Source organism: Mastigoproctus giganteus, chromosome 2, assembly GCF_048544385.1.
Source record: "Mastigoproctus giganteus isolate SK-2022 chromosome 2, ASM4854438v1, whole genome shotgun sequence".
NCBI lineage: Eukaryota > Metazoa > Arthropoda > Arachnida > Uropygi > Thelyphonidae > Mastigoproctus > Mastigoproctus giganteus.
The window spans coordinates 218837211-218865108 of NC_143576.1; the positions used below are offsets into that span (position 1 = coordinate 218837211).

A 27898-nucleotide genomic window follows, 5' to 3' on the forward strand; every position below is an offset into this window, starting at 1 on the left:
ATGTTCTGTTAATCTTGTCGAGCAGTGTATTATAAATATAATATTGTCAAAATATTATAAATCCACTGTAAATTAAAACCACATATCACACGAGAAACCATGACAGATTTGATAAAAAATATCAGCTCCAATAATTTAAATAATAAATATTTTCCATATTAAATATTTTTCAAAAATGGTTATGAAGAAATCTAATTTCTCCTTTTACTTGTTTTTGAAACTTATTTTCTCTCTTGAAACATTGTCAATCTTTATATGGATGGGCATCACGTAAGCAAATTTTAATGTTTAAAAATCACATTCACCGAGAAAAAGCTCCTGTCGATCGTTCTAACAAAAAAATAATACAATTGAAAGACAAAGGAAACATGAGTTGATTGTCAGCAAGTGTCTGTTGGGTGACAGCGATAGCCAGTAAGTTCGGTTGAAGTGTGTTGTTAAGGATGCTAGACTTTTACCAAGCAACTCCAACAACTGCGTATTAAAAAATAAAATTTAAACTGTACACATTCTAGAAAGAATCATCAACAATTGGAGAAAGGAATCCCTGATCACTTTTGTCCAAGAGGACCACTGGCCGGAAAACAATTAGCAAAATATTAAAAGTGATTAAATATTTTTGTTATTAACTGACTTATCAAATTGTGTTCTTTGGTTGTTGTGGTTTTAATGGTGACGGTTTGCGTTGGTTCTTTTTTCCCAGTAGATTTACCCAGGGAACTGCCATTAGACAACATGGCGAGCGCCATTTTCATTTCCTTTGCAGTCCATATTTCTGTACTATTATTGTTCATGTATTCGATGCTCCTCATAATCTGAAATCGTCTCATGTCACTAGTGAAGTGGCGTTCCGGTTTCACCAAGTCCTCGCAAGTGCTGTTGACCGACCCTGGTTTGAGACGGAAACCCAGTACCTTGGTGCTCCACACTTTAAACCTTTTTAGAGTTTTTGCCTTGACTTGCTTATCGACGCAAGCGTCAAACCATTCTGTCCTTCTTCGCCGAAGTTGTTCAACTTCTTCTGACATCCGGTCTCTTCCGAAGGCATCAACAATGGATTGAAACTTCTTTAGGAAATGGTCGTATAACTGCTGGTCCGGACCATTCCATCGTCTTAACAATTCGGTAGCTTCTTTAGTGAGATTATGCTTGTATGACTTCATACGGGCATTTATCGTCAGGCTGATGACGTCATCCAAATCCCAACATAGTAGATGCCTCAGAAGGACAATGGATTCATCGAAGTGTTCTGCAATCATTATGAGGTCGAATCGCTTTTCGATTCTGGCTATTGTCTCGCGAATGTAGGTGGTGTTGTGGATATGTTTGGTGAGGATACCAAAATCGTACAACATCTGATTGGGACCTATAACTCTTTGTTTGCTCCGAAAGAGTGAATTTCTCTTGGGTCCATTTGTTGCTCTGGCATATTGCTCGATGTTCATCTGATGGATTTTCGCTAGTTCGTCGTATTCATAGAGTGATTCAAATAAGGCCACTGGATCTCGCAGGATGGAGATATAGATGGAGTCAGATGGCATGAGAAGCTCTACTTCCTTCTGGTTGAAGACCATGTGATGGCAAATAATGTTGTAGCCGAGCTGTTTCCAAGGGGCCCCATCTACCATGCTGTGATGGAACGGTACCAGACGAGACAGGTAATGACTTCGGGACAAGGGAGGAAGGACAATTGTCAGGTTACGACTGTGTCCATTGCGGAGTAGAATATTCTGAACCGAAGAGCTGGCACACTTGTGGGTTTTCAAGAACACGATATTCTTCTTGCGGATGCAGGAAGAGTCCGGCACTTCATTTCTGTAAAATAGATGGTAAAAGATGACGGTTAGATAGGAAAAATTTCAGAACGGTTAAAAATATTTAAAGAAAATCAAATCGATGACAGATACAATTGTAAATATAAACAGGGAAAAGAGAAATAAGGAGGGTGTTTATGAGTTCCCCATGCCGTACACATGTACTGTACGAAGTATTGTTCCACTTTAGCCGCGAATTTATAGTGTGCTGCATCCAATTGGTGTTCATTGCCTGATTTTCAACAAAGGAAAGGCTCCAAGCTGTATAACTGTGCCCCGAGGGGTTTGTTGAAGCTTGCATCAATGGTACTTCGGTTAAATATGAAAATGAAAATGAGTGGTGACCTCCGTCTGGCGGGCCGTTCACGCGACCTAAAAACGTCCTGAAGAATAGCCGCGAAGATGTATTGTTATTGCAAGTTATCTACATGCCCTCTTTCATTATCCCCGTCTTTATCCACGCTTCACTCGCATTATGGTAAAAATCTAACGCCAGAGAGAAAAAAAGGAGGACCCTGTTTATTAATAAAAGGTCTTTTAAAAATCTTTTCGAGTGTCGGAAATTTTTTTTAAGTGCTTGAAAGGTGTGACCTAGGTTACGTCATAAATCACCTTGCGACAAAAAAAAAAAAAAAAAAAGAAATCTAATTACTGAAAAGTGTGTCACAATCATTTCCGTTTTGCTTAATTCACAAAGACACAAACTGCGAGCAGATGTGCACAAAAATCATCTTACTTGTCTCATGGCTAAAATTAGATTTTTTTAATTTTTTTTTGCCTCTTCAGCAAATCGATGTCATTACCGATCGCTAGGTGGAGACAGTGTGTCTGACCTGTAATGTCCTTCACGTGCAGCAGTGTATGTGATAAACGCAGTCGTTTATTTCTTGTTTTTGTTTCCATTTATCTTCACTCACTATAATTTCATGTATTAAAATATGGAGTCGTGTTGATATACTACCCTGCCGAAGATTATGGGACAGATGGACTTCCTTTAGGTAGCTAAGGATAGTGTACGACATACAGATAACATGGAGAATGTTAAGAGAGAGAGGATGAAGGAAGAAAGAGGGAAAAATGAGACAGAGAAAGAAAAAGAAAGGGGGGAAGAACAGAGAAAGAAAGAGAGGAAAAGGGACACAGAAAGTGGAAAGAGAGACCGAGATGGGGGAAAAGAGAGAAAGAAAGAGAGACATGGAGAAAAGAGAGGGGCAGAGAGAAGAGAAGAGGAGAAAGTGAGAAAAAAATAGAGAGAGGGAAAAAAGAAAGAGAGAAGAGGAGAAAGAAATATATAGAGAGAAAATAAAAGGGGAAATGGAAAGAGAGAAGGGGAGAAGAAAAGAGAGAGGGGGAAGAGGAAGAAAGGGAAAAGAGAGAGAGAAAGAAAGAGGGGGAAGAGGCCGAGGAAGAAAGAGAAATGAAAAAGAGAGAAAAAAAAAAGAGACAGACGAAGAAAGAAAAAGGAGAGGGAGAGAGAAAGATGAAAAAAGAGAAGAAAAGGGGAGAAAGAGGGGAAAAAAGAGACAGAAAAAGAAAGAGTGGAAAAAAGAGACAGAAAAATAAAGAGAGAAGGGAAGAAAACAGATGGACAGGTGTAAAGAGAAGATAGAGGGAAAAAGAATGAAGAGAGAATAAAAGAGAAGAAATAGAGTGGGGGAGAGAGAGAGAAGAGATAGAGAATAGGAAAGAAGAGAGAGAATAAAAGAGAAGAGAGTGGAAGGGAGAAAAGATAGAGATAGAAGAGAAAGGGAGGGGTACAGAGAAGAGGAAGAGAAACAGAAAGAGAGAAAAAGAAAAAGGAGGGATATAGAGAAGGAAAAAAGACAGGGAGGGAGGGAGGGAGGAAGAGAGAGGAAAAGAGGAGACAAACAGAGAGAGAGAAAAGAGGAGTGAAGAGGGAAAGAGAGAAAAGGGAGAGGAAGAGATAGACGGAGAGAGAGGAAGAGAGAAAAAGAAAAAGGAGGGAGATAGAGAAGGAAAAAAAGACAGGGAGGGAGAGAGGAAAAGAGGAGACAGAAATAGACAGAGAGAGAAAGAGAAGCGAAGAGGGAAAGAGAGAAAAAAGAGAGAGAGAGAGAGAGAGAGAGAGAGAGAGAAGAAGAGAAATAGAAAGAGAGAAAAAGAAAAAGGAGGGAGATAGAGAAGGAAAAAAAAACAGGGAAGGGGAGAAGAAGGAAGAGGAAAAGAGGAGAGAGAGAGAGAGAGAGAAAGGTGAGAAGAGAGAGGAGGGGGACGATGAAGAAACTGCACAGTTGACAGCAAATTTTGGTATATTCTTCAACAATCAAACTACTGTATTAACTGGGTTTTTCTGCCCCTTCACTACACCATACTCCGCCGTAGTCCTTACGCTTCTCTTCGATCTTTATAAATGTGTCGGCATTGCTAACTGCGGTGTACTTCCATCGTTTTTTCTCAGTTGAGCGCGGCCACATCTTTCTCAAAGCGCGCTGTCCACGGAGCATTTACTTTGTACAAATTCACACTCCGAGTGAACACACATTTCCTGGCACTTTGCCAAGCAACTGGTTGCCATAGTCACCTGAAATCATCGGGATTTGCCGATATAAAAATACCGATGTCGGGCACACTGCGTCGATAGTAATCTACCATCCTTGGCTTCCGTTCACTGGGTGACCCTCGGGTCACCAGGCACTAATGATCGGGGCACAATTCTCCTACGGATCACAAAACGAGGGCGCAACTGGAAAGAGTGACCCTGATGTCGCAGCGATGCACTCGTGCAACGGTAATCACTATCCTATCACTCACTCTCCAGCCTTTTTAAGGAAACATTTCAGCCGTCGAGTTCTACGAGAAATCCTACTTCTACAAAGGTAACGGAGCATTTATTTTAAGAGAAGGGTCATTTGCCTCAAGACCTCTAAACAACCGCCGTTGTTAGGGAAGTATCGATAGTCGCAGGAAGTTAAAAACCACGCGAATTTGTTCCGCTTTCGGAGAGACGTTTTCGCTACATGTGCATTTGTCTGTCGCCTTCCAACTACGGGAACCGAAGCTTCCGATAACTACGTGTGTGTGTGGGGGGGGGGGGGTGAGAACCAGCTTCATCTAAAATTAGACTTCCGGTCAGCTGTTTATATGAATGGGAGAACAGAAAAGAAGGATCATACGAAAAAGGAGGAAAAAAATATTAATAGAGAAGTGCTAGAGAAAGGGAGGAAGAAGGAACGATAAGCAAAGAGACAGAACAGAAAGTTGATGGCAAAAATGGGAAATATAAAGATAGATGAGGGAGATCTACGTGATTTTTTCCTAATGGCAATGATTAAAAATCTGACTTTCCCAGTTTTTCATCCAGCAAAACAGGCAATCCGACCACGAATACACGCAATTTAGAGAACATATACTGATGCCTCATCCCTTTAGTTGCCTTATGTCTAAATAAACAGCAATGTGTATTCCTGAAATAACGATCACTCGATCATCACCAACGCAATGGTCGAAATAAAAAAAAATCTCTTTGATGTCAGTGAATGGGGTGTTTTCGGTAATACGTGCGTACCACTCAAGCTCCACCTGTTGGAAAATGTGCGAAGTGTTTGATCTTGGAACACGATAATATTTAGCTCTTCCGTTTGTTTTCGAGTCGATTTTGTCGACCTATAATTTTCTGGCATGACGCCATTATCTCATGATGGACATGATACGTCGAATAGCAAGAAACTTGACCCTTTTTTCACCATTCAAGACCTTTATCCTTCGACCCCAGTTATTCTTCTGACTAACATGATGTAAGAAGAAGACAATGTCCCCTCTCTGCAACCTTCTTCCAAACCTGTCTTCTTCTGAAACCAGTTCGAGAACTAACCTCATTAAAATGAGTGTCACCGAAATTTTGGATTCTCACTTTGATATATGACACTGATTACCATGGTGCCTGAGGGGCAAAATAATAATCGATATTGTTTACGTGTGGGATTTTAAACTTCACGTTTTGTAGCTGGCTGAGGTTTCAGTTCGCTCTCTGCGGTGATAGTTATTTTTGGTTAAGATGTGGCACGAAGCCAGGACGCCAAATGCAAGGACACAAAGGGTTACACAGCTCCCGAATCTGCACCAAGACCGAAATAAATGAAGCAACGAGCAGTTTTCAGAGAGAACTGCATGTCTTCTGGTCACTAGCCTAATATTAATAGGAGGATCTGAAATATTTAAACTATCAACACGAGACTTTTTATTTTATTTTATTTTGGAGAATGACAACCATTCTATATAAAACCTTATACAATAATTCGACAGAAGTCGAACACAATTCCATATTTGGAGAATTAAAATTGAGGAAAATTAGCCTATTGGTGTCCAATGAGTTATCGTTCTTGAGTGTTACAAAATACAACTGGATTCTCCTTTTTGTTTTTTGAATTGGTTATTTTTTTTGGGGGGGGGGGACGAGACAGGTTTGTATTTCTCTATTTTCAACTTAAGTTAGAATTTCTTAAATGTCTCGACAAATTTTTATGGGCATTTTCTCAACGTGGCCGTACTAGTCGGTCTAACGCGATGGTCACATGGTTTCATCTCATGGAAACTGGTTTTTTCGTTCAGCAAACCACAAGCCGACAGAATACACGTTACAGACAGTATACTGATGCCTCATAGCCTTACGCTTTTGTGCTTAACACACACACACACACACACACACACACACACACACACACACACACACACACACACACACACACACACACCATCTTTATATATAAATCTTGCCTACACTACTGTCCAAAAAAAGTATCCATATACCCGTGTTTTCATAATCCATTGGAACTTCCCGGATAAATTAGTCACCAGGAACAGCATATAAGAAAGACATAAACCACAGAAGTTAGTCGTTCTAGCCATGGTACATAGAGACACACTGCCTGATTTTGACAGGGGTATTATTGTCTGATGCCACTTTCCTGGATTAAGGATTTTCAGCTGACACCATCCAAAGCCGACCGTCGATATTATCATGAAATTGAAACTTATTGGTAAAAGCACCATCCAGCAACACACAAGAAGACCGCGGAAGCTCACTCCCCTTTGGAGGAGTAATACGAAAATCTCGTTGATATCCCTGCAAAACATGAACCAGGAGTTTCTGGTGTCAACAAGGTTTGAGGTGTGTACGACACACTACCTACGGAGCTCCAGAGTTTCGGTTTTCATGGGAGAGCAGCGGAGCATAAGCTAAACGTCAGTAACCACAATCAACGATCTCTCCTTGCATGGCGTAATGAATGCCATAATTGATCCATTGAGCAGTGTAAATGAGTTCCATTGAATGATGACTCTCGCTACACCCAGTTGCAATCAGATTTTTTTTTTCTACAGAGCATTCAGTCGTGAATGTTGCGTGATGCAAAATAAATTTTGTCACTCACTCAGTTATCTAAAAGCTTCCTTTATACGAAGGGTGATCATTTAATTCGCGGACTGGTGCAAGATTTTGTGTTTACAGCGCGAACTTTCCATAACTGGCCCTGGAGGCGCTCTCCTGATTGCCTCTGAGCAGACTCTGTGTGCGCTAGTGTTGCGTGAAGAGAGTTTTTTTAGCCGCGTGTCACTGACAATAGTTTTGAAGCGAGTATCATGTCGGACATACAGATTGAACAGCGATGTGTGGTTCGTTATTGTGTTAGACGGGGCTTAAATGCATCCGAAACAGTCAAAAGAGATAAATGAAACGTATAGTAATGAGAGTCTTGGTAGGACGGCCATATTCGGTGTGACTGAACTTTCCGGTGCGAAGTGGTTTCTCCATCAAGACAATGCCAGGCCCGCACGGCTAATATTGTGCAAGCAGTGGTCACCGCCATAGGTGCCAAGGTTATGTCACTTCCCTCTTATTCACCGAACTTAGCCCCGTGTGATTTCTTCCTGTTTCCATGTTTGAAGAAAGCTCTGAAAGGCAAGCGTTTCGCGTCCGACACAAAGATGCTCGCAGAGCCACAACGGAAGCACTTCGCAGTGTTTTCGAAAAATGGCTTGCAAGAAGCATTTAATGAGTGGGTACAGAAGCATTTAATGAGTGGGCCGGATTTACATATAAGCCAAACAAGCTACAGCTTAGGGCGTCACATTATAAGGGGCCTCGCTCCATTTTAAAAAAATCCTTTTTTTAATATTGTCACAGGTGAACTGTAAGAGAGAAGGGCCTCATACATGTTATAGCTTAGGGTCACAATAAGTTTAAATCCGGCCCTGCGTGGGTACGACGATAGTGAAAGTGTGTAAAGTTCAAGAGAGAGAGTATTTCGAGAAGGAGAAATCCGTAGACGATTCAGATGATGACAATCAAGGTAAGATCAATCCGCAAATTAAATTATCACCCCTTGAATTTTAGAATGTTTATTTACTGGAATAAAAGACCATAAACAAATATTTATTCATAATGTTGTAGTTAATGTAGATTTTTACTTGTTAATAATAATTTATCACAAGTAGAAGTACTGTATATGTAATTAGAGCATTTGTCATTGAATAATAAATGAATAATGAATTTCAATCCGACAGCATTTCTGAAGAAACAATACCCATTTTAAACTTTGAAAACGCATGGATAAAGGTAAATACAGAAATAAAAAAATAAATAATAATAATAATAAAATAAATCTGAATGAGAAGCTAAAATTAAGAATTTTGGTTATATTTCAAGCTACTGATAATAATAAATTAATAATGTCGAAATTGAGATAAATTTATAATGTAAAGCAAAACCCAAGAGATTGGAAATTGGAGATTTATAATGGAAAGCAAAACCCAACCCAAAAACATGCATTTAAAATATCTTCCAAGAAGTACTTTTTCATATAAAGAAAGACTTTGGTACGGGTCCAGATGGAATTTCGCCGATACCATGGAAGAAAGGCCAACATCTTCTCTCAAACGTTTTTCTTTTCCTGTTGAACTCATCGACAGAATGGGGTTAATGTCCAGACAATTTCAAAATTTGCTTCATATGCCCAATACAAAAAAAAAAAAAAAAAAAAGGAAGGCAAAGCTCAGCTATCGAATTATCGATAAATTACTCTACTGAACTCATTGACTAAAATACTGTATTGGATTCAATCGTGTTTCGCAATTATCAAATTAATTTTAAATAAGGAAGAACACGGTTTTAAACCCTACGGTTCTACTCTGACAAAGCTGTACACTTTTTGGCAAAAAGGCTGTCGTGTCCTGGATCCCAGAGCCTCTACGGATGTGATATATACTGACCTCTCACGTGCTTTTGACTCTGTCGACCATCGGCTTCTGTTAGACTTCACAGGTATGATTTTCGTCATCCCCTACTTAAATAGATAGAAAAGTTACCTTAAAAAAGGTCGTACTCTGTACGCACCAATAAAGCGTGTTCCACTTCCTTTCAGCTAAGAGGTGTACCCTACGGGTCTTCTCTTGGTCCCATGCTTTTCCATTTATATATTAATGATTTATTTTATTATCTAGAAAATGTTGACGTGGGTGTGTCAGCATATACTGATGATCTGAAGTTTTACAAAATTATTACAGAAAAAGCTCACTACTCGGCCTTATAAGACGCTATTAACCAATTTTACATATGATCTAAAGTAAATAACTTGAACGTTGCCATTTCAAAATGCAATATAATACCCTTCCGTGACTCTTATCACAGGTAGATCTTATAAACTCTAAATTTCCTGTAAATTGCGTATTCTGTGGTCGATTTTCTGTTTGCTGGATGAAAAACCCGAGTTTCTGGGAGAAAAACCATGCTGCCCTCGCCTGAGACCGACTAACTTAGCCACGTTGTATAAAAGCTCATGAAAATTCCTCACATCATCGACCTCGGATTCAAGTCTTTTTCACCCGGTTTGGGGTGGACGATGATTCTACCAACTGTGCTAACAACGAGGGCAAAGGCTCCTTTATATGTCACATTAACTCCATACGTTGAAATCAAGTTTTAGGACTGTTGAGACGATTCGTCTACCCCACTCGTTCCGCTTCATTTTATAATTTCAAAATAATAAGGTAGCCGAGAATTTTTTTAGTATTACTATCCTCAAAGTGATGTTAGGGAATGTATCACGAACTACTTGTTAGGCTTTGATATTCAGTGGGTGGCGACTGCAGTCTATTATTATTAATATCAGTTTACTGCTGTGCCCTAGAGCCATCCCCTGGAGAGCAGTAAGCTAGATTGGGGATTATTACATTCACAGGTTAAGGCAGGTGAGATGATGAGATGTCTATGCTCCAGGATTGATTTAATTGTTCTATTGTTCGTTGGTGGCAGTCTATCCAAGTGAGTCACAGTGATGTCAGTGTGAAACCCAGTGTCCGGATATTTTTGAAGGGTAATGTAAATAGGATACAAGTAACCAAGTAATATTGAAGATAGAAATGGGTGGGAGGGAATAGAACATTTGAAAATCTATTTCGATTTGTGGTCGCCTTCGCTGACCAGATTTAACAATCTCTCTGAACGGGGTGATGATAGCTCTTGGGTGATGTTTCCTCTAATATATCGGTGGATGGATTGTATCTTTGATGATAGCTCCTATTGTTGTTATTGTTATTTGGTTTTTAGGAGCATTAGCAACTAAGGCCATATTGCTCCGGGGATATGCGGTGGTCATTCCCTGACCTTTTCGCATCCTCCGTATTTGGTGGCTCACGGGCTCGAACCCCGGTCTAATCAAGAAGCGTGTGCTACGCACTGCTGCTCCTGCCCACCTGGCCACGGAGGCGCCTGATAGCTCCTAGGTGATGTTTCCTCTAATATATATAAGTGGATGGATTGTATCTTTGATGATAGTTCCAAAGCTTCTGGTCTTCTACAACCAGATTTAACAATCTCTCTGAACTGGGTGATGTTTCTTCTAATATATCAGATGACGTGATGTTTCTTCTAATATATCAGTGGATAGATTCTATCCTTGATGAAAGCTCCTAGGTGATGTTTTTTCTAATATATCAGTGGATTGATTGTATCTTTCAATATCAAGGTCATATAAAGTAGGAAAATCCGCATATGATTGATCTACACAATGTTATTCAATGATTCTGAAAGCGTTGACTCCGTAGAACTCTTCGATCTTGATCCTTCTTCGAAATGCAATGGAGAGTGCATTGTCCATCACACTACAACGTTGTTATTTCTTCTTTAATACTTTGCAATTTAAGCTGGTTTTATTTTTTTGGTTTTAACACGAAAAAGTACGACGTGGAGACAGTTATAATGTTTCAAATGGGAATATTACAATTGCCTACAGCAACGACTCGAAAGATTTTGAAACATATTCTTGTTGTTCAATCAAAGAGAGAAAGGGTTCGAGCCCGTGCCCACCAAATACGGAGGATGCGGAAAAGTCAGGGAATGACCACCGCACATCACCGGAACAATATGGCCTTAGTTGCTAATGCTCCTAAAAACCAAATAACAACAACAACTTTAATTAGGTCTTAGTTGAGTAGTATATTTGATATATTTATATTTATTATAATTAGCTAAAAAATTTTATGGTAGCACAGCTGGTAGAATTGCTATCCTCCCCATACGGGATGGGAAAGACCTGAGTTCGAGTACTGTGGATGACGTGAGGAATATTTATGGGCCTTTTTCACAACTTGGCCGAGTTAGTCGGTCTCAGGCGAGAGCGGCATGGTTTTTTTTTCCCCTGAAACTCGGGTTTTTCGTCCAGCAAACAAAATCGAACACAGAGCACGCGCACTTTACAGACAGTATGCACGGATCAATATGGCCTTAGTCGCTAATACTCCTAAAACTTTACTGCAACAACCACATAATCAGCTAACAGTCATTTTTAAAATGTTTTTATTAATATAAAGCTTCAAACTTTTGAAACATGATTGGAAGTACTTAGAGGGTATCAACGACTTTGTAAATAAATAATTCTCAGATTTAGTTACCAACGTGTACTTTTAATTAGAAATTATGATTTCAAAAATTTAATTAAATTTCTTCTCACCAATCTGATGGGCATACGACATATTATGCTCGAAAGCATTTTTCACATAACCCCATCTGAATCGAACCTGAAAATAGCTGTTTGTATTCTCGAAAAAGAGTGCAGGATCCACTAAAAATATTGGCATGTGCGTTATCTGAATACATACCTGAGAGAATATTCTCAGCGTTATGCTTCAAGTAACAAAACGGCCATGAAATATATTCGAGCAGCTGTTGAGGTTAGCTCAAGGTCTATCTAGTGACAGGGTTGGAAAAATAGATGGCGTGTGTGAAAAGGTTGCCATAACTTTGAAACGACCTCTGTATTTGGGAACAAAACTATCTAATGTTTCCGTATGCATCTGTAGAGAATGGAGAAACACGACTCTTAGATATGCCATTAGAGCACGATCCCAATGATTACGGAACAAAGACATCGTGAGCCATAAAGATCATGGGGAAAAAAAATAATAAAAATAGGCGCACAGAGTCATCGTGTCCGGGCATGAGGAAGTGCTGCTTTAACACATGCGCTCATTTTACTTAAATTATATAGGCAGTTTTTTACGGTTAGAAATTCGTTTTAATCGTAAAATACCATTGGCAGATAATTTTGTAGACGCATTAATGTCAAGGCATCGTTCAAAGTCTAAAGAAGCACGTTTCGTATTGAAATTTTACGTACGCAAATCTCAGATTTCAAAATTACGTTTTTTAACATGACGTGGGTGAAATTTATTGTTAAATTTCTAAAAATTATTGTGAATTATAATAGACAATAAATTAAAAGCAGTAATACGTGTATACAAAATAACTATCATGTTAGGACTACTAGACAATTACATTATCTACCCATGTGTATTACGTCTATAAATTGCGTGTATTCTCTGATCGGTTTGCCTGTTTTTCTGACCGAAAAACTCAATTTTTCCAAGGAGGAAAAAACCTTTCTTACCATGCCTGAGACTGACTAACTTGGCCACGGAGTGAAAAAAGCCCATAAAAGTTCCTCGCGTCATCGACAGGATTCGAATCCCTGCCGCTTCTGTCCCGTTTGGGCAGGACGGTTATCATACCTGCGCAGACAACATGTGTACAAATTAAATGAAAAAAAAAAAAAAAATCAATGATAAAAATTTAACGAGATATTTGCAGAACCTCAGGGAATCTATTGCGGAACCCCAGGGATTTCGCCAAACTCAGTTTTAAAACCACTGCGTAGTTTGAGTACTTCTTAATTCTTATGAAAATATTGATAATATATCTCAAAACTCTTATCGCAGATTTTTCTCCATCGTTAAAAAGTGACTATCCAGTTCCGCTTTGAACTTTGAACTTCACAAACTCTCCGACCATACACATAATTTTTTCCGATAATCTACAGCATGCTGCATACCAAGATAAATTCCATGATATCCAGCTTCTGTTATTCCCTAAGATTTTATATTTGTGGCCCTTAGGTCATGTCCTACCAGTATACCACCTTGTTCATTTTACTAGTCCTCTTCACGGCATTACATCTTTCAATCAGGTTTTCCCACGCCTAAGAAGTGTAGCGGCCAAGCTTTGCAGTCGGCACATTCTAAACCTTTCTTCATATGGACATCGATTAGCGTCCCTCACAACCTCACCAACGTGGTCGTCCTTCTTTGAACCTAATATTCTAAATGCTCATGATTATGTTATACAAAGGGAAAGCGAAATCCTTCTTCCTACTTGTAAAGATTCTAAAATCATAAACAGGATATTATGTGCCTTCCCATCCGCCTGTTTACACTGCATGTTGTCTTTTACTTCTAGAACCGTTTAAACTCCTCACTCCAAGCTTATAACTCCTGGAATTCTGTTCCCCAGGTGCTTCGAAGCAAAATTTATTAATCTTGGTTTCACTTCCTGTACAGCTGCCTCACTAGCTAGATGTACATAAAAAGGCATAGCAGATTACGCAAGTATTACAAGAAAATAACTGCGATCTGATTCTGGAAAGAACCACGTTATAATTATGACAATCAGCATATCAATAATCGGTCGTTAACCAATTGCAAACATGAAAGACTCCAGATCTGAACCCTAGACAATTCGGAAGTTTGGATATTTTTTACCGTAATTTGTATTAAAACGTTTTCTTAATATATCTGAAAACCTCATCCTATACAAAAGTACATGCAGGTACTGTGACTACACAAAATCCTTCACAGCCCAAGTCAGCGGTGACAAGTACACTAACCTTTTGAAGTATGTCAAAAGAAGTCTTTCGTTGGTGTTCAGCATATTTATTTCCTGGCACTGTATAATGAATTCTTAACTAAGCAATCTTATGCTGCCACAATCCGACGCACAGAATAAACTAGTTGCAACATTCCCTTGTACACAAATAGGTAAGATTTTTTTTTTTTAATTTTGTTTTGACATATTTCAAATGATTTTTGTAAAGGCGCATATTTTACGAGGTTTGTTCAAAAAATAGTGGCAACACGGATGTTACAAAAAAAAAATACAGAAAGGACAAAGAAAGTATTTGTTAAGATAAATAATGAAATTAATCTTTTGTTTATTCTCCGGGAGGATCACACCGTCAGAGGAGTTCACAAGATAGAGAACACATGAAACAGCATCGTATTTAGTACTCACTCAGGCTGGAACGCGGTCACGCAAAGCACGTGTACTAGTGTATCTCGCGCCTGACCAATCAGAAGTTGGGATGGAGCCAGTTGCACTACGCAACTGGCTCCAAGGTCCAGCATTATCAGGATGGAATCCACAAAGTCTAGCCATCCTGTCCCTGAGACATCTCCTTAATTCGCCGATATATTCCGCCTCACAATCTGGGCAGGAAACAATAAATATTCACGCTTTTCGACAACTCAGGAATCAGGCTTTTTTTTTTTTCTCTTACGTCAGAGATTAAAAAAAAGGTCATATTTTGGTTATCCGAACCTCATCTATCCGCGTGGATTATGTATACAAATTGCATGTGTTCTCTGGTCAGTTTCCGAGCGTTTTCTGGATTATTAATTATTGATTATTTTTTCTCCCTATTCAAGCTCATCCATGATTTGAAGTATTGAGTGCAGATGCCGTTTTAGTTTGGTTTTAGAAAACTAAGGTATCCGCCAAGTCTATATCCTTGAAAAGATAGATATTTGCTTCAATCTGACACTAAACCCAGGTGGCTGACATCTGGTGAGTATGGGCTTCGCACACCCAGGGTCCTGAACTGGATAGCATCATTCTTCTCTTTGTGGTGATTCGCTTCTACTTCAGACTCTTATTTTCTCTCTCGGGGTAATTCAGATTTTTTTTTTTTTTTTTTTTTTTTTGGCTGGTGCAGCATAATTCTCAGGCTTCCTTGCACCATATGACTAATAATAATAACTACCAACCATCAGGTTAGTTTGTTATTTGGTTTTTAGGAGCATTAGCAACTAAGGCCATATTGCTCCGGGGATATGTGGTGGTCATTCTCTGACCTTTCCGCATCCTCCGTATTTGGTGGTCACGGGCTCGAATCCCGGTGTAATCAAGAAGCGTGTGCTACGCACTGCTACTCCTGCCCACCTGGCTACGGAGGTTAGTAGCTCAAGAAGAGAAAGTTCTTAGAATTTTCTTTTGTTTGAATTTTTTTTTTTTTTTTTCTATTACAAGCAGAGCAAAAATATTGCAGAGATGAACAACCAACTTTGCAACAGCCATAAGATTGCCTTGGTTGTGCAATACAGATTTTTCATTTAAGCGGACTGAGCCATAGGGATGTTCACTGGTTGGGAGGTACCCAGGTCCCGACACGAAGGGAAACGTAAAGTATTTGTTTAAAGTATGTACATGTAAAGTACGATATGTAAAGTATGTTTAAAGCGTAGTTATAACAAAGGGTAGAACCCTCAAAACCAACGATGCACCACCGGTCTTAGGACAGTATTGCACGTTCCTTGTTTTTAGTCGTTTTCGCCATTTCAGAATCAGCTTATTTGGTCAATGAAGGTCGCAATAGTTGCAGTATGAGATTAGCCTGGTGTATACGTTGAAGGTGAAGTGGGTCACAGCAGGGAGTTGGCCGTTGTTCGGGGAAATGGGGAACGCTGTAATGGCGGCGAACGAACGGCAGGTGAAAGCTAAAACCATTACGGTGTGAATTTAAATTAAACGATTACCTTGGATTCCCGATGCCAGTAAGGCATGAAGTTCTTAGAATGGAAAGAGCCACTGCTATCTTTCCGTAAACATAGTCCGGTCCGTGTTTCTGTATTTTAAACCACTCAAACTTCTCAAAAACACATGAAGCAACAAACGATTTTTATGTCCCTGTAACTAGACAGAACTTATGGACAAAGGCCTCATATTAAATTAGCAAAGAATTCGCCAATTCAAAAAAAGGAGAAAGCTAGAATTTTTTGTGCTATCGTACAAATCCCTATATCCTTTAGGATAAAAGAAATTAGCAGGACGTGTGTCCTGTAACTTGTTTGTGATCGTTTGCCATTTAATAATAAATAAATTTTTATATATACATGTACTTGGTCCAGCCATCGCGGTCAATAGGAGGTGGTTGTTGTGTAGTAGGGTTTTAGGAGCATCAGCGACTAAGGCCATATTGCTCCGTGTATATTGTTTGTAAATTGCGTGTGTTCTGAGGTCGATTATCTGTTTACTAGATGAAAAACCCGAGTTTACGGTAGGAAAAAAAAAAAAACTGCTATCCTCGCCTGAGACCGACTAACTCAGCCACGTTGTGAAAAAAAGGCCCATAAAAATTGCTTACCTCATCGACTGGACGCAAACTCAGTTACAACTTTATACATAGTGACTTTTGATTGCAACTGATGAACCAGCGCAACAGTGAACAGTCGGTGGTACAATTTTTGTGTACAGTTTTAGTCTTCGTGGTAGCACAGTAATTATAATTACCATCCTCCCCACACCGGCTGCAAAAAGACCCAGGATTTTTTAAAATCTTTTTTGAATTTTTTTTAGCTTTTTTCAAATAGCTGAGTTAGTCAGTCTCAGGAGTGGATAGCCAAGTAAGTTCCCCCTTCTCCGCCAAATCGCGTTTATCGTCTGACAAAACAGACAAACCGACCAGAAGAAACAAGCAACTTACAGATATTATACACATGGGTAGATGACGTAATTCTCGGGTGGCTTCAATATGAGAGATCTTGTTATTGCGAGCTTCAATTTTTTTCCTAAATTTTCAAAAATGTGGAGCGTTTTGACTTTCAGAAATGTGGTGCGTTTTATAGTTCAAAAATACTTTTAACCACAGAGGATGTCTGTGGTTAAAAGGCCATCAAATTGAAAGCTTTCAATAAAATATATATACCAGTAATTTTGCATAACTCACTATATATGGAAATATTACAGAGTAATCGGCTGTTTCTTTTTCGCTCAGCATTTCGTTGGAGTGAAAAATCCGAAATTTGTTACCCAGTATATTTCCAGGTATGCCTGTCTTCCCGCTTGCATTGTTTGTATTTGTCGTCTGGTAATTACTCCACTAACCTACATCCACTAACTAACCACCACTTATTTAACATATAAATACTGGCTGTTAGGCTGATTGAGCAAAGTACTCCAAAAACATTTACCATACAGGATCCCTTATGCTAATCTCAAAAATACACCATGGAAGCTGATTCTAAACTGAACCACAATTTAAGGCTAGCTAACTCCTCACTTCCAAACTAGACTCACCTGGCATATCATCAATCGTCCTATTTTCGCACAGCAAAAGAAGGATGCTAGGATCTGCAATCCAACCTATAACACTCAGCCTTCAGCAGCAAAGTTTACAGAGGATGTCAACGCCATCGGCTTTTTAGACAGCCTTGGAATTAACAGCGAGACCCTCTGCACCGACAGAATTTACAGAACCAACATCCTCCAAGAAATGTATCAACTTTGAGTACTGACTTCAAATAAACTAGCCCTCATGGGGGCTTGGAGGATATAATCCTCGTCTTTCCCAGACCGAGTGGAAAATGCTCAGGTTCGAATCCCATCATTGATGCGAGACATTTTTATGGGCTTTTTCACAACGTGACTCAGTGGGTCTCAGGCAAGGGTTGCATGGATTTTCTCCCGGAAACTCGGATTTTTTTCTTTCAGAAAAACAGGCAAATCGACCACAGAATACAGGCAATTTACTGAAACAGTATACTGTCGCCTCATAGCCTTAGTTGCTTTGGAGTTTAACTAACACCCACTCATTCGCTCACTCACTCAGGTAAATTTTCAAAAGGCGAGATTGCTATCCAATCACTCGTACAAAGGATTTATTTATGTTTAAAGAGCCACACTGCGACTGATTAATCCAATGCTTTGCATGTTTATCATGTAACCCAATTTCTGATATTTGTATCTACATACTTCCATTTGATTAATTTCTAAATCTTTAATCTTTTTGCTAGTCAAGAAAAGTTGTAAACTCCTGACATTCTGCAATGGGGGGGGGGGAGTATATTGCTAGTGGCTCATGCTATGCATACGTATTGTACATAAATAAATAAATAAATTATCTGTTTATACTCCGGGACGACCAAACGGTCAGAGGAGTTCACAAGATAGACAGAATACAGAAACAGCAACGTATTCAGCAGTCACGGGCTTGAACCCCGGTCACTCAAGGCACGTGTACTTATTGCAATGAGGAGTTAATAATAAAGTACACTCCACAGACACGACCAGGTTGCCAGGATAATACATCAGAAGCTAGCAAAGAAATACCAGTTAATCAAAAAAGTACGAACCTCCGGCCGTACTAGACCCTTGATCCCTAACTGCAAGCTGTATTAAGATTATGCCATAACAACACACAAGATGATCCCTCACAACAGACTAGACATAACTCTCACTGCTAAGAAGGAAAAAACTACCATCAACATTGCAGTGCCCAACACCAGCAACCTCCAGAAACCTACGAGGGAAAGATTAGGAAGTACGTGGACCTAAGACAGAAAGTCAAAGAGATGTGGCATGCGGAACAATTAATGATCATCTCTGTCACCGTGTCAAACACCGGAATGGTGCCAAAGAGCCTCCATAAAAAGCTAGCAGCAATATGCCTCCCAGAGAACACTTTTTTATAATGAAAACCCCAAACACGAAAGGTATCCAAATCTATAGTACTTAGTACCTTGCATGGGTTGAAGGAGATGGAGGGCGGGTACCGGAAATTTTGCTCTGGAAACTAAACATGAGTTTCAACACTTCAAGCCTCCAATAAGCAAAGTGATGGTGTTGCACCTGTTGATGCGGGTCATCCAGAAAGCCGCGATGAACGCATGCAGGACAGTAAGAGAGTTCTTCGACCAACAGCAATAATACAGTAATAGCCGGACAGTACAATCTCCCATTACATCTGGTACCAGTACCTGTCGCGGGGATGTAAAAAACCAAAAAACCAGTAATAATAATAATAATAACCTCGACCAACAGTAATAACAGCCAGACATAACAATCACCCTTTGCACTTGGTACCAATACCCGTCACGCGGTGGAACCACTCTCCATCAGGGAGAAAATAATGATAATAATAACGACCATCCCGATTAGCGTGTCAACCGCAGGTATGGTGCCAAAGACCTTACATAACAGCCCAGCAGCAATAGGTCTCCCAGCAAACACCTACAAGGAACTCCAGAAAGTCGCAATCCCGAACACTTGTAGGATAGTCAGAGAGTTCCTCGACCAACAGCAACACCAAAAATAACAACAACCACCCTGTGTACTTGGTAGCCATACCCGTCACGAGATGGAACCCCCAACCAGGGAGAAAATAATATAATAATAATAAAACAGTATCTAAGATATTTGTTTGGTATCATCAAATATTCGTTAGTTCACTAATAAACGTTTGATGGTATTCAAAATTCTTCGTTAGGAAGGTTGTCTAGAAATATCACACTGTAGGGATGTTAAAAGCAAGTTTGACCACAAAGATGTTAACTAATGTTCAAGGAGATAATATTTGCGATCCTGTTTCAACCTAACAACCCACTTCTTTACAAAGAAAGCTAGAGAAGCAGTCACAAATTCTAACAGTTCTTACATAGTTAAATGCTTCTTCGCTTTCTCTAAGGTGATAACTCAAAATGAATTCATTTAATCTGGGAATACGTGCAACAGCAGTATTGGTGGCCTCAATGGAAAATGAATCAGAGATAAGACATTTCTCTATGATTACTCTACTCGTGTTATAAGTTCTGGATGTATGTCTATCCTTCTTATAAACATTGTTGCCAAACATCTCATACTTCTTGCAGCACGGCCCACGTTAGCAGCAGTTTTCCACGTAGACTACCAAGCTTTCGACTGACCAATAATCCATCCACGCTCGAAGTTCCCTCAGGCGTATGTAATATCTCTAAACTTGTACTAAAGACATTGCAGTTTCTTAGAACGACATCCACGGTACATTTTCTTAAACCCACTGTTGTTCATCATGGAAATGGAAGTCGAAGTGGACAACAGGATGACGATAGGGGAGTTTGGAGAGAATGGTCCATGACTTATGAAGCAATGGTCCATGATTTGGGATTAAATTACCAGAAATCGAAGGAGAAAGTCTCGAAATGTTTTAATTTCAATCACAAATTCCATGTTCCTAATGTGTGTATTCGCCCTTGTAAATTATCTACAAAGCGTAAGCAGCCTGTAAACAATGAATACTCTCACATAACTGCTCTAAAGTTCACATGAAACTCGACACTTGTGGTAGTGAGCACAAGAAGACACGCGACCTTACCGGAAAATGTGTGTTCGCTATGGCAACGGATAAAATGTACTTGCAGAGGATATTTTTAACCTTTTCTGAGCACTGCAAAAGGAACTGAAATAAATCACGGAAACTGCAAAGAAGGTGGGCCAAATATGGCAAATGCAGAATGCATACATTTAGAAAGTATCCAGTCTGGCTGATTAGAAATAAACTTAATAATTTCGTATTGTAGGTGAGATTATTAAAAATAAAAGAGTTGGGTTGTTTAAATTAAGCATCGAGGCAACTAAGGACAGCAGGCGCCAGTATATAGTATTTGTATGTTTCAGTACTGTACAGTCCTCGAGCTAGCATGGCTAACTCGGCCATTCGAAAAACAGCTAATAAAAGTTCCTCCAATTTCAAGGGGAATTCGAACCCAGGTCTTTTTAGCAAGGTGAGGAAGAAGTTTATAACTGTGGATGAGAGTAAACAAAACATTTCTGATTGAGAAACAAAACTGGCGTCCAAATTATATTCAGGTGTTCATAATGAAACCTAAGAAACTAGCCACTTCACCAACTGGAAAGGCTTGCGATAAGTAATTTTCTTTTCAAGTGAATACAACATCGATAAGTAATTTTCTTTTCAAGTGAATACAACATCACGTGTTCAAATAATTTTTTTTATGGAAACAAATGTTTATCAATTATTTTCCCATCCCCCATGGAACTCAAATTTCTGTATACATCCTGGATATACTAACAGTTAAAAGAAACATTTCTCCTTTCTCAAAGGACAAATACAAAATCTGATTTCCTTACGCTAAATTTCACCCGGATTTCTTACTTAATCTTTATAAAAGTTTACGAACATTGCATTACCATCGGTTCAAGTACCACACCACTACCACAAGTGTCAACTTCTCAAAATATACTAATAAAAATCAACCCAGCCTATCTTAGCATCGTTCAATGAAATTAGAAATTTACTCAATGATCTATCCTAACTTCAAGCAACGCCAAAGGAGTAATGGCTGTATATTTATCATCACTGGGGGTGGGGGAGAGAGAGGAGGATCCTCTTACCTGAAAATCGGAGATTGTTTCCGGGGTACTGTCGGAGAATAGGTGGCTAGGAACAGCACCAATGCCACCATTACGAATCCATTGAACCATAGCAACCACCTGACGCCGAACATCATGGGCTGGTCGAGATCATTTTTTATTTATTTATTTAAAAAAAAAAAAAATGAGGTCTCCACTCTGACGTTCTTGCGCCTCTTCTACTTAACACACCACCCATTTAGCCATTTCCGCCCGATACTACCGACAGCTGATTCGGGCCGCTGGTAGCCGACTTATGTATATCGACAGAGTGCAGTCCTGGAAGACCCACTTAGCACCGATGACGTCATTCGCTAGAGGGATGACTTTGTCAGTCTCACTTCGTCTTTCTTTCGTAGCGATTTATCTGCTCTGCTTTTAACTGGGCAAAATTTCGGTTTCTGTACTTGGCGCCGTAGGTCCGACAGTGCAATGGCGATGACGTCACGAATTTTTCGTGGAGTTCTCGACAAATGAGATTCGTTTGTCATTCAGAATATTTCCCGGATGTTCGGATAACTGTACCCCTTGTCTCCCTGGCGTGCCTGCTCCTCTGCAATCGTTTTCAGTAATCGTTAAGTCTCAAGGTCAAGGCTCGTTGCATCGGTTTTGTTTCGGTGGTCAATGCAAGGGCAATCTTTAATTTCGGATAATACTGAACGCTGATTATTTATTGGTAACGCACAAGACACAGTTATAAATCCAGCAGATTCTTACAGCACTTCAGGAAAATAAAATTATATAGGAAAAATGTTATTTTAAAATGCGTGTTTACTAATAAAAGCTTATATATAATATATGTGAGCTTAATCAAAAAAGTACACTGGAGTTAAAAAAGTTAAGGTACAACCGTGATGTTTATTATTATTATTATTATTATTAGCCATATAGTGCAAGGAAGCCTGAGGCTTATTCTGTGTTATACTGTGTGTGTGTGTGTGTGTGTGTGTGTGTGTGTGTGTGTGTGTGTGTGTGTGTGTGTGTGAGAGAGAGAGAGAGAGAGAGAGAGAGAGAGAGAGAGGCAGAAGCAGAAGTAGAAAGGAATCACCAAAAAGAGAAGAATGATGATATCCAGCTCAGAACCTTGGGGTGTCAAACCCATACTCACCAGATGTGAGCCCCTGGCTGCGTAAATTTGCTAACAGGCGCATCGAGAGGGCCGGCAGATGCGCATGTTAGCAAATTTACGCAGTCAGCTGGGTCAGTGTCCCAGATCGTAGAGAGAGAGCCTGGATCTTAGACGTTTTTATTTATGAGATGATAGTACGTTAAAAACAAAAGCTGACCATGCACCTTTGCTGCCTTTCACATAGGAATAGGTTTAGTGTATTTTTCTCGAAATTACACTTCCCAGTGCTTCCTTTATTGCTTCATTTCAGCAGCAGTAGTATTAAATATATATAGGGTGTTCCAATTAAAAGGCACTGGGGAATGTTTTATCTGTTTTCTGATTTAGGATATTCGTTACGTGGACCTTTTTGGGGTGAAAATTGGACTAAGTATTACTACTTTAGATTTTATTATTTCTAAATTAAAATGTTGCCTAATCAACTGTTTTTTTTTTTTTTTATCAATGGGAAAGTTGTTTTCTGTCCTCGATTTCGTGTATAAACATCATCGACTTCTGAAACGAACGCAAACTGATTTTATTATAGAAATCGTAAAATCTAGACAGTAATATGTAGTCAAATTAAAACTTTTTAACTGAAATATGACAAAAAAAAAAAAAAAAAGGGGCCCAGACGAGTCACGATCATACAAAATTGGAGGCTCATTTCATTTTAACTTCACTTGTGCAGTAATTTAGTATTAGAATAACACTTTCTACAAAGGATTTGATAAATGCTTAAAGTATATATATATTTTTTTTTTTCACTTTTTTTTTTTTTTTTTGATATCTCTGATTTTATAGTAGAAATTTTAAAAATTCCAACTTTGAACAGGAGTATCGTAGAATACACGCAAAATACTGCCCTCGTGAGTAGCACAGTTGATAGGATCGCCGTCCTCCCCACACCGGGTGGAAAAGACCCGAGTTTGGGTCCTGTTGATGACGGAAGCATTTTTCACAACGTGGCTGAGTTAGTTGGTCTCAAGCGAGGGCAGCATGGTTTTTTGTCCCGGAAACTCAGGTTTTTCGTACATCAAACAGAAAATCGGCCACAGAACACACGCAATTTACAGACAGTATATACGGAGCAATATGGCCTTAGTTGCCGATGCTCCTAAGAACCAATTACAACAACAACACAAAATACTGATCATCGCGGTAACACAGTTGATATAATCATCGTCCTACCTACACCGGGTTGAAAAGATCTGACTTCCAATTGTATCAGTGAGGCAAGGAATATGGGATTTTTTCCAAACGGTGGCTGTTTCGGCCTCAGGCAAGAGTGGCATGGTTTTTTCTCCCGGAAACTCGGGTTTTTCGTCCAGAAAACATCAAATCGACAATAGAACACAGCAATTGCAGACATATTATATACGGCGCAATATGGTCTCTGTCGTTGTTGTTGGGTTTTATGTGCATCGGTAACTTATCCATCATGCGCCGTATATATGTAAACTGCGTGTTTTCTATGGTCGATTTTCCTGTTTTTTGGGCGAAACACCCGAGTGTCCGGGAGCCAAAACCATGCTGCCCTCTCCTGAGACCAACTAACTCAGCCGCGTCGCGAAAAAAGTCCATAAACATTCTTCACGCCATTGACGGGATTCGAACTCAGGTCTTTTCCACTCTGTGTCGAAAAGAAAAGATCAATTACGCTGATTCCTTAAATCCCTACTATAACAAAAAATAATTCGGTAAAGATGAACCTATGGAATTAATTTTCCAAAATTTTCTTTGATATAATCATACACATGCTTGTCTCCAGTTTTCCTTATTGCTATGAAATAATTTAAAAAACAATGTCTTCTAAAAATCTAGGAGAGGGAATGATTACCCCCGTGCCCTTTCCTTCCCCCATGGTCGTCACAGTACCTTGATACCCTTATGGAATGATAGCTGGTCTGTCTATTTAGCTTATTTGTGTGAAGTGGTATTTTACCAAAAGCTATACAGCCTCCAGTCTTTGTATAGCAGTCACGCGAACTGCATTCATGAATTATCGCAGCTTTTCAAAGAATCTCTCAATTTCAGCCACACGTGTCGCTCAAGATGAGCGATTCCCTTGAAATCTCCGTTAATTCATTGAATGAAGGCTGGCGTAACACCGAGATAAAATATATATATATATATATATATATATATATATATATATATTCTCGAAATTAAGTTTTTCAACAATTTTAATGGAAACGAGAGCTAAATTTTTTACTACAGACATAAGCATAATGGCTGCATTCAAAAATAGTATCAATTAATCATATAAAATTATCTTCCATCATTGCAAGCAGCTTTTCACTCCCTTCATCGCAGTAAACTTCACTCAGAAGTAGCTGGAGCAACAAAACAAAACTGTCATATTAGGGCTACTCGCAAGCGAATTCATGTGTATTATGTACACAAATTGCGTGTTTTCTCTAGTCAGTTTGCTTGTTTTGCTGTACGAAAACCCGAGTTCTTGGGAGTTCAGGAGAACCTTATCCACGCCTGAGACCAATTAACTCATCCACGGAGTGAAAAAAGCCCATAAAAGTTCCTCGCGTCATTAACGGGATTCGAACCCGCTCTTTTTTCTCCCGACGTAGAACGACGGTGATTATATCTACTGTGCTACCAGTGTGAACTAGAATGCACATTTATAAAGTAATTTGGTTAAGTATTATGACACTTCATCCTCCCCTCTTCAGTTCTTTTGGATTTGCGCCAAGGAAACTAAAGACACGAGGCGCCAGTGCACTGAGTTTTCAAATTACGTGTGCACTCCCGCCTAAAAGTTTGGAATCACAGCAAATAACAACGGTTTTTGTTATTTATTATTATTATTTTTTTAAAATTAACTATGAAAATGTAAAGGTTTAACATACAAAAACAACCTACAGTACTACATAGTATTTTAAGTTTTTTTTTATTTTTTATTAAGCAATGAAAAATTTACAGCACAAAAAATACTGAAATGATTAATATTAACAACTATACTGATTTTTCATCAAAATATCCTCCACGAGATTTTATCAGAGGCTTATACAGACGTGGCATTCTGGAAATTAATTTTATAGTAAAGTTTTTTTTTTAATAATAGGGATTTAATTTTTTAAATGCAAATATACAAGAAAATTTTATTTTTTGATCCTTCATTAAGTTAAGAGATTTCAAATCAGGGGTACAAAGGACAAAAAAAAAAAAAAAAAAAAAAAAGAAAAGAAAAGAAAGAAATAAAAGAAACGTAAGGAAGAAAGAAAAAAAATCGCAAGGTCCCACCGAGATTCGAACTCGGATCGCTGGATTCAGAGTCCAGAGTGCTAACCATTACACCATGGAACCACACCTCAGACAACTTTTATTTTCATTTCCAAGCAGTGTCATTCCTTCAAATTGTAATGAACATTTGTTATTATTTCTTTTGTAACAAGTAAAATTGCAATTATTTTTAAATAACTGTGTAAATTTAGGTTTTTGAAGCAGCTCATCTGGTGGTTGGCAAAATCGAATGATCAGTGATCGAGAGATCTGAAAAATGAAAATATTCATTCCTTAAAATTCATTCATCCGAAATTCGAATGACGTTCAAAGTTCGCTGCATTACTTTAGTTAAAAACAGAACATCATATATATGAAAAAATCTTTATAAATAAGTTAGTATTAGTATTAACCATGTCGTTAGTGCAAGGAAGACACAGGCTTTTGCTACAAAAAAAAAAAAAAAAAAAACCCAAGTAGATAAGAAAATACAAATTTGTGCTTCCCTCCCTCCTCACATAGGTAATTATACAGTTGACCTTTAAATTTCTTCAAACTGTTAGCCTCAACTACCTGCGAAGGCAACTTATTCCAGGAATCAATAATTCGCTGGCTAAAAGAAAACTTCCAACAATCTGGTGTAAACCTCTTGACCTGTAATCTGAATTTATGACCCAGAGTTGTGGAATGATTTATAACAGGAAAATTCCACCTTCATTCATTTTACTAACCTTTCTCAGAACCTTATAAACCTCAATCAGGTGTCCCTATAAGGTGCCTGGTCGTCAAACTCTGTAGTCCACATAATCGGACTGTTTCCTCATACGGTCGTCCTTTTGCCTATTTCACTATGCGAGTTGTCCGTCTTTGAACTTTTTCAAGAAGTTCAATGTCGTTTTCTTTTTTTTCAGATGAAGTTTCCATATTCGGATACGGTATTCAAAATGCGGTCTTACAATTTCCTTATACAATGGGTTATGACTTCTCTGTCTCTACAGGATATTGTTCGATATATCATCGATAGGACACTATGGGCTTTCCCGGCAGCCTGCTTACACTGCTCAGAAAATTTGATATCTGTCCGTATCATAACTCCCATGTCCCTTTCTTCCTGTACTGTTTTTAATACAGTCCCAACAAGTGTATAAGCTATTTTGGGGTTGATGTTCCCCGGGTGTAAGGCTTTGCATTTTGCTGCATTGAAACATAACTGTAACTTTTCTGACCCTTCAAATCATTCTGAAGGAAAGCTGCCGGCGATGATCATTAACGACTCTCCCAATCTTTAAATCGTCTGCATATTTTGACATCACACACTATATCCCGCCGACCGGACTAGCCGGGTGGGTAAAGTTCCTGCCTAGCAACCCAAAGGGCGCGGGTTCGAATCCTGCCTCGGGCTTGGATCAAAGTACTACAAAAACCTCGGGAGGCGCATTATGGCCACAGAAGCCGATGCGCCAACAACTACCACTATATCCCCTTGTCGATGTCATTTATGAACATCAGAAACAACAGTGGTCCAAGAACCGATCCTTAGGGAATCCCACTGTTGACGTTACATCTATCTGAAAAATATCTATAATCACAACCCTCTGCCCTGTAGCTACTCTGCGATCCCTCTTAGAATCTAATGTTATTAGCGAAGTCCCCCCCAGGGTTCAGTACTGGACCCATTGTTGTTTTCTATATTTATTAAAAATATTGACGAAAGCTACTGCAACAAGATCTGTAAAAATTAGGCAGATGGGCTGAGAAATCGCAGTTGAAGTTTAACATGGAGAAATGGAAGGTACTACATATGGGTAGGAGTAATCCCTAATTAATGTCCCAACTGTGCGATAAAAAGACTTCGTTAATTGGACAGTCAAATATGAAGAGCAGTGCAAAGTGTCTGCCAGGGCAGCTTAGGGGGTTTGTCAATGATATATAGGAACTTAGCTAGCAGGGATAAGGAGGTAATTATCCCAATGAACAAGGCCGCATCTT

At 39.1% G+C, this 27898-nt stretch overlaps 1 protein-coding gene and 1 non-coding gene across 2 annotated transcripts; both read right to left on the minus strand.

Moving 5' to 3' along the window:
• Window positions 1-268: 268 nt before the first annotated feature.
• On the minus strand, window positions 269-21670 carry LOC150090139 (galactose-3-O-sulfotransferase 2-like). Its single transcript, XM_090368967.1, has 2 exons — window positions 21544-21670; window positions 269-1815 (listed from the first exon to the last, which is right to left on the minus strand). The coding sequence occupies exons 1-2, from the start codon at window positions 21657-21659 to the stop codon at window positions 600-602; spliced, it is 1332 nt and encodes a 443-aa protein (XP_090225093.1). The 5' UTR covers window positions 21660-21670; the 3' UTR covers window positions 269-599.
• Window positions 21671-25921: 4251 nt separating this feature from the next.
• Window positions 25922-25993, minus strand: TRNAQ-CUG (transfer RNA glutamine (anticodon CUG)). The gene has a single exon. It is a non-coding gene; the product is annotated as a tRNA-Gln (tRNA).
• Window positions 25994-27898: the final 1905 nt, after the last annotated feature.

Bases quoted from the DNA above. Each gene is read 5' to 3' on its own strand.
- LOC150090139 (XM_090368967.1), bottom strand. From the start codon at position 21,659: ATGATGTTCGGCGTCAGGTGGTTGCTATGGTTCAATGGATTCGTAATG. The intron at 1,816-21,543 runs GTAAGAGGATCC...TCTATTTTACAG, and splicing joins AAACAATCTCCGATTTTCAG to AAATGAAGTGCCGGACTCTT.